Source organism: Sinocyclocheilus rhinocerous, unplaced genomic scaffold, assembly GCF_001515625.1.
Source record: "Sinocyclocheilus rhinocerous isolate Xijiao unplaced genomic scaffold, SAMN03320098_v1.1 scaffold1069, whole genome shotgun sequence".
Classification (NCBI taxonomy): domain Eukaryota; kingdom Metazoa; phylum Chordata; class Actinopteri; order Cypriniformes; family Cyprinidae; genus Sinocyclocheilus; species Sinocyclocheilus rhinocerous.
Window position 1 is genome coordinate 596,030 of NW_015635541.1, and position 10,567 is coordinate 606,596.

The 10,567-nt window shown below is 35.8% G+C and overlaps 1 protein-coding gene across 1 annotated transcript in view; it reads left to right on the forward strand.

Annotated features, from left to right (window-relative positions):
• Positions 1–10,567, forward strand: part of LOC107747281 (protocadherin-15-like) — a 187,002-nt gene that overhangs the window by 63,745 nt on the left and 112,690 nt on the right. Inside the window, exons 5-6 of the mRNA XM_016561750.1 lie at positions 6,522–6,682; positions 8,720–8,875. Coding sequence (XP_016417236.1) covers positions 6,522–6,682; positions 8,720–8,875 — 317 coding nt within the window. The remainder of the gene's footprint in view (positions 1–6,521; positions 6,683–8,719; positions 8,876–10,567) is intronic.

Sequence of the window (10,567 nt, forward strand, 5' to 3'; positions counted from 1 at the left end):
AAAATCGTGAATCGAATCGAATCGTGAGTTGAGTGAATCGTTACATCCCTAGTAACTTCATGACTTAACTGACGACATAACTGCGACATTGCATGCTCATAGTTTCTTTCGCGATTTGATATGAAGTGATACTACAGCGCTCACCGGCGCCTTTGTGCGTGCAATTAAAGAGCACGTGCTACGAGCACAGTACCATTCTCCGCGCTCGTGTGGCTCGCGCCTGGCGCTGAAGTAAAGGTGCAGCGCACGTCTGAAACGTCTCCGGTTTGATGTGTTCATAAAGACTTTCTGCGTTTAAATAAACGATGGTTCTTGTCATGAAAAGAGACAGAAACAGCAGTTTTGAGTGGGGTGGCCAACCATAGCCCCGCCCCTGCGTTAACGGCGTTAAATATTTTTAATGCCTTAAACTGAAAAAATTAATCGCCTGCGTTAACGTGCTAATTTTGACAGCACTAATATATATAGATATCTGTATATATCTATATATATAAAACTCAATAACTATGATTACTAGTGTTTTATAATAATAATAATAATAGTTTTATAAATTAACATGATTTATACATGTAAAGTAAAAAACAACTGTATATAATTTTTATAACAAAAAAATCACATAAAAGTGCTTAAATGTCATAAATGCTGTCACATGCCTACTTCCTTGACTTTATTGCTTTATTGCTCTCTGGTTGCTCTTTTCTAGTTCTAATAATAGTCCTTATAATGGTTATGTTTTATTGAAGTATCAAATAGAAATAGAAATTTTCATTTTGAGATCTGACAAATCTGAGTTTATGACAAACTTCGTGACTTCTGTGATACTTTTGTTGCCGCCACTTAACTGTTTAAATTGCTGCCTAATTCTTTTTAATTTTGTCTGATTTTTGTTTTTGACAGAAAAAAGAAAGTGAATTGGGTTTGAAACGACAAGAAGGTGAATAAATGAGGACACAGTTTAAGGATGAGGAACTGTTCCCTTAAGCGAAAGTCTCTTTGAGGTGTCCATTTAATCTCATTGCTGTCTAGAGAAACAACAAGAGAACCACTTGATCTTTTTCTTTTCTTTGGGGAGTCTTACAGTGTTGCTTGAATATAATCAAATTCGTGTGCTTTATGATGGAGTGGTATCTGATTGCTTGCAGTTGTCCTGGATGATTGAAAGCTAAAGCCAGTTACACAACCCCGTGCTGTAATGATTTTGTGACAGTAGGACTCTTCTGCAGAGGCAGATGACAAACAAAGATTTTCATCAATGGGGTAACGTGATGTTCTAGGATTTTTACATCAAATTCGATTTCTCTCCCAATCGATTCTGCTGGATTTCATATCCTTCCTGCAGTTCACACACACAGGCTTCCGGTCTCCTTTAATAGAGCTCTGCCTCGTGAGGCGTCTGAACACAATACAATCACACATACACACACACACACACAACAGGAGGATGACAGCTCATTTCTGCATTCAAATAAGCATCCACTTCCTTCAGTTTAAATTGGACTTGCTTTCCCTGTCACACAACAACTGTGTCCCGTCTCGTGTTTTCCATTTTAAACCTGATTGTCACAAACTTCTTTGGCTGGCGGAAGGCACATCAAATGAGTTGGCAGAGAATAATCATTTCTAAAAAAATTGTTAGTGGTTGTTTTTCCTACAAACTTTTTGCTGGGGTCTCAGTCATGCTTAAACCAGCCTAAACTAGTTATGCGTTTTAGCAGGTAGTGTTGCATGATTAATCAAAATAAAGGCAAAGTCGCAATATGGATAGTATGAATTATTAAATCGCAAAAGCTGTGATTTAATTAAAAAAGCATTGTGTGTTTCAGAGTGAAGCGCAGCATTGTGTTTGTTCTTTTACACACTAACAGCTTGTGTTTTGACTGTCATAGAGCAGCTTGGTTTGAGGTAAATGCTGCTCTACACAAACTCATCTGTGCATCTGCTCTGGAGTTTGGGTTGGTTGTAACATGGATTTGGGAACGCAACATATGCTAACCGTTTTCCTATATTTGTAATGAGAAGCGTTTATAAACCGACTGTTGTCAACAAAAGAGAACCTAGAATATTCAACTTAGGTCAGCTGTAAATATTAGCTATACAAATTATTTGAAATAAAAATGATGATGATTATTATTACTATTACCATTATTATTATTATTATTATTATTATTATTATTAAATACTCATTTTTATTCTACAGTGAAAAAAATTTCTTATTTTATTATTATCTTACAATTATATTGATATTTAATCACACATTTTTAAATAAATAAATAACATGATTAATCACATAGATTTTAAATCGCAATCACAACATTTTTTGATAAACTGACTGTTGTCAACAAAAGAGAACATCCACCTTGGGCCAGCTAAATATTAGTTATACAAATTATTTTATATAAAAATTAAAAAGCATTATTATTATTATTATTATTATTATTATTAAATACTCAATTTTTATTTTACGGTGAAAAATATTTCTTATTTTATTTTTATCTTATAATTATATTGATATATAATCACACATTTTTAAATCAATCAATCAATCACATGATTGATCACATATCATTTCAATGATTTTAAATCATGCAACCACATTTTTTTGCGGAAAAACTTTTACATAAAATGTTGCTGACTTTTTTTGGGGGGGGGGGCAATTGTCAACTGGTCAGGCTGGGAGACCAGGTGGCTAACCATCTTAACATCAGTTTGAAATCTCTTTGAAATTCTGATCTCTAGATATTACCTGAGTCTCTCTTTCAATATACTGTACAGTGTAAGTGAGTGAGTGAGTGACGTGACATGTGGCCAAGTATGTACCCATACTCGGAATTAGTGCTCTGCATTTATCCCATCCAAAGTGCACACACACAGCAGTGAACACACACATGGAGCAGTGGGCAGCCATTTTTTTGCTGCGGCGCCCGGGGAGCAGTTGGGGGTTTGGTGCCTTGCTCAAGGGCACCTCAGTCGTGGTATTGAAGGTGGGAGAGAGCGCTGTACATTCACTCCCCCCACCTACAATTCCTACTGGTACGAGACTCGAACCCGCAACCTTTTGGGTTACGAGTCCGACTCTCTAACCATTAGGCCACGACTTCCCCACGACTTAAGTAAATGGGCTTTCACCTGTTCTATTATCCAAAATTATAAGTCCAATCACTTACAAAGGTAATTGCACACCTCTCTCAGCAGGCCACCGGATTTGAGGTATCATTCACATCTGTAGCATAAATGGTTATGCGCTAAAGTTTGAATAATAGTAATTTTGCCTCAGCAAACACCACTAATGATGCCGTTTGCCGGGTTGTTCTGGAATAGATGCAGAAAATCTGCACGTGTGCACAAACTCACACCTGGTTATGGGTGTGAAAAGGTTTCTGAGAAGCTTCCTTGGATTTGGTGTGTGTGGTGTATGTGTGTGTGTGTGTGTACGCCGTTCCCTCGAGTCTCCACCGTGCCTGGTGTGCCTCTTAATAGCATTTGATTTTCTCCAGTGTGCAGACGTGAATCAAAGAAGCCATTTTCCTCCAGTTTCAGAAGTACAGTTTCATCCATGTGTTTTTCTCCATGACAAATCCAACGGTATTAAAAATAATCCAACAGGAGCCATATATTAATGCCATTCTATATTCTTAACCACTCTAATAGCTGATATTAGCTGGTGCGGGATGGGTTTCCTGTTGCGTGTTGTGACCACTCGCTCGAGCTGCTGTTTACTCAGAGATTCTCGCATTTGCCCTCACTCGCGGCTGATGTGTTTTTGCTCGGCTCACATGCTAAGGGGGTGCTTTGGCTCAGGTCATGGATTTCCTTTCAGGTAATATTGGAGGCAAACATCAGGGCCTCTGAGTCTGTCTATGTCTGACGGCGGCGGATGTCTGTTAGGGCTGAGTTTCTCAGGGATCTGGGCTGTAAGCTAACTCACTTAAAGCTGAAGTGTATACTTTCTGCTCCACTAGCATCACTAAATGCAATTGCAAAAAGAAAGATTGTTTATCAAAATGAAAATTCCCTGGTATTGGGATTGACTGCTAAAATGTTGTTAGTGTGACTATTCAAGAACACTATTCTGCTTCCGATAATATCAGTATTATTGATATTATGGGCAGGCAATTGATGATTGGTGACAGTTTGATTCATGTAAATTAATCATTTCTGATACTGAATTTTAAGTTAGAGTTGCTATTATAGGAGTAGTTCACCCAAAAATGAAAATTGGCTGAAAATTTACTCAACCTTAGGCCATCCACGTTGTGGATGAGTTTGTTACTTAATCAGAACACATTTGGAGAACCGTAGCTCATCAGGATCCTCTGCAGTGAATAGGTGCCATTAGACAGTGAGCCCAAACGCCTGATATGTGGATTACTTGTGGATTATTGTAATGTTTTATCAGCTGTACGGCACCCATTCAGTGCAGAGGATCCAGGTGAGCGAGTGATGTAATGCTAAATTTCTCCATATCTGTTGTGATGAAGAAACATCATTAAAATGTTCCCTTTAGGAAACTTAATGGCCAAAAAGCACATTATATTCGTAATGTTGCATAATTTTGTTATAGAATTGCATGTTTCTTGAAAGTACTGTATCATCCAACACTAACAGTTAATGTACTTAAAAACAAACAAACAAATGTTTGCTGCAATTAGGGCAAAAGCTATGCATGCTGGCACTCTAAGTGGACAAGAACATCAAGAGTTTAATGGGATGTGAAAAAAAAAAAAAACTCTTGTGTTGTTGTGAATGCACAGAGGAGCTCTGAGAAAAGAATCTGACCAGCTTTCTGAACTCTAGTTCTGGATGAATACTGTTGTTTGTGCCGGGGGCGATTCTTGGATCGGGGACTCAAGCCCCCTACATGAATGTGAGACTTTGTGGCTCTAAGAAGTAGTTTTCTTTTCAGCACGAGAGATCACAAGTACAAATCTTGCTTGATGGAAAATTGTTTTAATAAATTAATTGAACCTGCCAAACAATGGTTTGGTTGCACTTCATACTGTGATTTGAGAAGAGTACTGGAGTACTGGGCAGTGTATTGATGTTTATGATGTATTGATGTCTTGTGATTTGAAATAGTTCACCCCAAAATGAAATTTCTGTCATCGTTTACTCACCCTCAAGTTGTTACAAACATATACAAGTTAATTTCCTCTATTAAACACAAAAGAAGATATTTCGAAGAGTGTTGGTAACCAAATAGTTGCCAGTAGCCATTGAATTCTATAGTATTTTTTCCCATACTATGGAAGTCAATGGCTACCATCAAGTGTTTGGTTACCAACATTCTTCAAAATATCTTCTTTTTGACTCAACAGAACAAAGAAACTCATACATGTTTGGAACAGCTTGAGGATGAGCAAATGATGACAGAAATTTCATTTTTGGGTGGACTATCCCTTTAACATGCGTGTTTAAGATGTGTATTGTAATAAAATACAATAATTCTATTTTTAATTCAAATGTATCAACTTATTTAGAAATCATTTGAGACACTCAATACTCTACGAAAATATGTTTTTTAGTGAATTGTTTGCATAAACTGTCAGAAATGTTCCTGGAAGCCCTTGCATGGAATTTTTCATTTATTAAAATGTTTGTTTGTTTATATATTTACTATTTTGGTGCATTTACACAGTTTTAATAGCGGCAGTACTGATTGACATGACGATGGCAAATTTTCAGGTTTGATTCAGCATTTCATTTGCATTTTTCTAATGAAATGCAGCATTTGTTTTAAAGAAGAGATCAGTTCAGTATTTTTATGATGTACAGGTTATATACATGGAGAGACTAGTTCGACTACTTTCAGGATTTCTTATTTCTTTCTTTTTGCAAGGTCATGCAGCTGCAAGCCTGAACATTTATAATGAATCACAGGCGATTCCAGGCTTTATTTAAGGGTGCTTAAGCCCCAGTCTTTCCTATTAGTCCCCTTAGAAATCTTAGGTTAAGCTGGCTCTCCGGTGAATGTTTTCTCAAATAATGGCTCTTAAATAATGTTATCCATTCCAGTGAAAATGCATATTTTAGGAACATTCATTTTATTTAAAAACATTGTCCGGACCTTTGTTGGGAGGGAAATGCAGAGCCTGGACCTCATGGAACGTTAATTGAATAGCGCCTGGATGGGAGTTCGTGCTCTGTGAGGACTTATTATTTTGTGTTTTTCTGCAGGGATTCTAAAGGAGTTGAAATAATTTGTAACACATTGAAGCATAAAATGAAGTGTAATTATCTTGGAGGAGAGGCGAGAACTCAGCCAACCATACATTAACACATGCTGAAATTATGACCTTCACATTCTTACATAATCAGCTTCTCATACACAGATATTTATGAGCCAAGAGAGGACGCTAATGAATCTGTACAGAATAAGGATTTACGACTATTATTTATTCATGGGGAAATCATAATTATTATTATGCATATCTATTACTTGAACTTTTATATAGCATGGGTTGGTCAATCTCCCATCATGCACCTTGAAACCTTAGCTTTTCTTGTCAATCTCTTTCTGTCAGGTACCGTTCTTGTGGAAAACATGCAGATCAACGGTCGGGCTCAGGATCCAGATAGAACCATCTCCTTGACGCTGCTGGACAACTATGATTATTGGGTTATCCTTGACCCTGCGCTGCAGAGACTGTATCTCAACAGCACCGGACGAGTGTTGGACCGAGACGTGAGTCAACAAACACGCACATTCTGTCAGAAATAACATATTGCTGCTGTTGTCCTTTGGCTGGCACAAACGGATACATGTATTTATATGGCAGTCTGCCTGAAGGCTCTAAGACAAACAAAAGCGCTACAGTAAATTCTGTCCCGATTGGCAGCAAACCAGCACGCATCACTGTAATGAGATCATGACAGCCACACAGAACTGCTACATTTTCTTAATCAGTATTTTACTCTTTCCAGTAACATATTTTAACATCCTTAAATCAAGATAAATATACTTATGCAAAATTGCATGAGATAATAAAGTCACCATGAAATCAAAATGGACTATTCTGGTTTTTAATGGACTATAATGGAATATCAAAGTGTTTATTATAAACGATTTATCTGTGCACATCATTCATTTTTTAAACTTCATGCGCCCTAGTAATCTTTAAGCAAAGAATGGCTTGCAACAACATCTCTTCTGTTCTCTGACGTCATGTTTATCGGTGGGAAGGTGGAACAGTCTATCACTTATTAGGGAAGAAATGATGATCTCAACATCCGTTTCATGCTAACTTAAAGAATTTTCAGAGAATATATCTTAAAGATTTTCATTTGCGTAGCAAAATCTCTTCTTGTTTGCTTATTTTAGCTATTAATTATCTTTTAGATTGTTGTTATTATTATTATTATATAAATTAATGATAATATAATTATCATTTTATATATATAGTTATATATAATGATAATTTATATATGTAATTTAATTGTATATAGTAAATATAACAAAATGAAGGAGGTATATGAAAATAAAATAATTTGAATTTGAAAATGTCATTTGTGTAAGAAAATCTCTTCTTTGCTTATTTTACTTATTAATTATTTTTTCGATTATTATTATTATTATTATTCATTTATTTTTTGCTTTAGTTTAAATATTTTTTTTTTAATTTAGTGAGGTTTTTGCGTGATGATTTGTGTAAAAATGTTTTTCAAAAGTTTGATTCTTAATTACATTTATTGTATTTTACAGATATGTAGATATACTGTTAATTATAATAATTAGGTAATCAGTCAGATAATAATGATCCTTTCTATTATTATTATTATTTTGTTGTTGTTGGTATTGTTTTAACCAGAAACCAAGACCAAAACATTTGTATATAAAGTTTTTGACTGCATTTTATGTATTTACAGTCACTTCAGATTCATACAATGTGAGCAGATAGGATTGTCTGAGACTTTATCTTTATTAAGATGTGCTTTTTATAAGGTTTTTGGCTGTATTCGACTGTGCTTGAAGTGCAATGTACTGTTCTACAGTACAAGAACAGCCAAGTCAAAAGGCAGGAGGTTTTACTCCTACAGCCGCAATACGAGCATTGCGATTTCTCCTATTTCCTTTTTCCACAAGTGCTTCATCTCCTCTCTCTTATACTGTCTGTCTGTACATTACACCAATCTTCTATAAAGAGGCTTGCTAGCCCCACACATGTGTGCTTGTCTGAGAAGCATTGTGTTAGTGACAGGCCTTTTATAACACTATTGGATAGTGATTACAGGACATACCCTCCTCTTCCTCCTCCTCGTCCTCTTTACGAGGCTTTGTGGGATTCAGGCACTTCATTCAACAGCTCCACTGTTTATTTTATTCAGAGTACTTGAGGCCAAACACCTTATTTATCCAAAAGAGAATGAGCAGACTTGACATTAATCCTGTTTGCATTGTTACGTTATGTAATCTTGTGCATTCACACATCCAGGCTGATTGGCTGCATTGTTAATGCACTTTACTACTGCTGGATACCCTAATGTTATTGATCACTGGCCATAGCTTTTAAAAATATCACAAATGGTTAGTATTACGATATGTTACCTTGAATAAATGTTGCCATGAAAGTATGTTTTCAGCTGTCACGTCTCATCTGTAGGGGCCTTGTTTCATGATTCATGTTTTGCTTTGTACTAATGCAGTCAAATACAATTATTTTTGTTGTACAAATGTATGTTTACTTCATGTTCATTAAACCCCTGTATATGTGCTTTCTTCCAGCCGCCCAGTTACATCACCACCATCGTGGTTCAGGTTCAGTGCACCAATGAGCTGGTGGGAACAGTTATTCTGCACGAAGTACGGATAGTGGTGAGGGACAGAAATGACAACACGCCTCGTTTCCAGCAGCCTCGTTACTATGTATCAGTTAATGAGGTGAGGCCTGATCACTTATGCACTGCCTCATTTACTTTGTGTCTCTGTCTCTGTCAATTCAGTTTCAATTGAATGTGCATGGTATGCAAATTTTGTGAGGTGAGTACTGTGTCTGACAATGCAGTGTGACCAATGAACCAGTAAGTAATTACAAAAAAAGTTTTTAAATGTTATTTTATTTTATTTTTGGAAGGAAATTAATGCTTTTGTTCAGCAATGATGCATTATTATGATTAATTTATTTAAATGTATGCATTTAAATATTACATTTATAATATTACAAAAGATGTATATTTCAGATAAATGATTTTCTTTTGAGATTTCTATTCATCAAAGAATTCTGCAAAAAAAGTATATATATAATTGTAAATGTAAAATAATACAAATGTGTTTATTAAGATATGTTTCTTAAGCACCAAATCAGCATATTAGAATGATTTCTGAAGGATGCTGTTATAAACTAAATTTTGCTGGTTATTAGAAACTGACAGAAAGCCTTTCGATATGTCCCACTCACTCTTTCAATAAGAAATACATCAAGAAAACTGCACTCATGAATGAATAGAGAGCAGAAAGTGAAGCCGACACATATGAAGTCATTGTATAGTCTGTTGACGTGCTCCATCAGTTATTCAGATCTAAAACCATCCCCTTTTGGCTTCGGCTCAAAATTATTCTTAAAATTATGCACGCACACACACGCTTGACCCTCTTCTCCACAAGTGCAGATATGAGGACTATTTTTAAACTTAATGGCTTTCATTTATTTGGAATACGTTTGAATATGTTCCGTGAGCGTGTATGTGTTGGGTGTGTAAAAGCTTGGCTTCTTTATGCTTGTCAATCTCTTTCCTCTCCTTGAAGTCAAATATGCGGTCATCCTTTTCTTCCTGCCTTTCTCCTCCTGTACATTCAAAACGAGAGAGAGAAATACAGTGAAGTGATGAAGTTAAGGGGGTGCGGGGTAGGAAGGGGAAAGTATCAGGTGGTATTTGCATTTGGGGGCGGATGTGATCACGTGAGTTGCTTTTGATCCAAAAGGCTGTGACTTGGTTCATGGGTTTTCTGGGTGATTTGGAGCCCCAGAGGCAGACTGGTCTTGTATGTGTGGGAGGAGAGAGGTTTCACGTGTGAATTTCAGTCCTCAAGAGATGCTGACATCGAGCTCAGAATTCCAAGCAAGATGAGATTAGCACTAGATTGTCAGGTTGTTTTCCAAAAATCCTTTTGGCTTCATGCCTGATGCGGGAAAGAGTCTGCAACAGTGTCTTCAATTATTCAATCTACCATGCTTTAACATTGGCTCGTTGTGTTTTTGATGTTCTCCAGCACAGAGAAAATTGCAAGGGCCATTGTACAATTGTGGTCACAGAAAGACTTTCAAATGGCTTAAAAAGGTTATTTTTAGAAAAAAGACTTGGTTTAAAACTGTTTTAGTATGAAATATTTTTTCTGTATTTTCACTTATAATTTTGAAAGTCTCGATATATGCATTTAAAAATATATACAATATATTTTTATTGCTAAAAATAGCTAAATATTTGTTGTAAAATACATTTGACAAATTGAAATAATATAATATAAAAATATTATATATATAGAAATTATATATATATATATATACATACATATATATATATACATTAATAGATAGATAGATAGATAGATAGACAGATAGATAGATAGATAGAT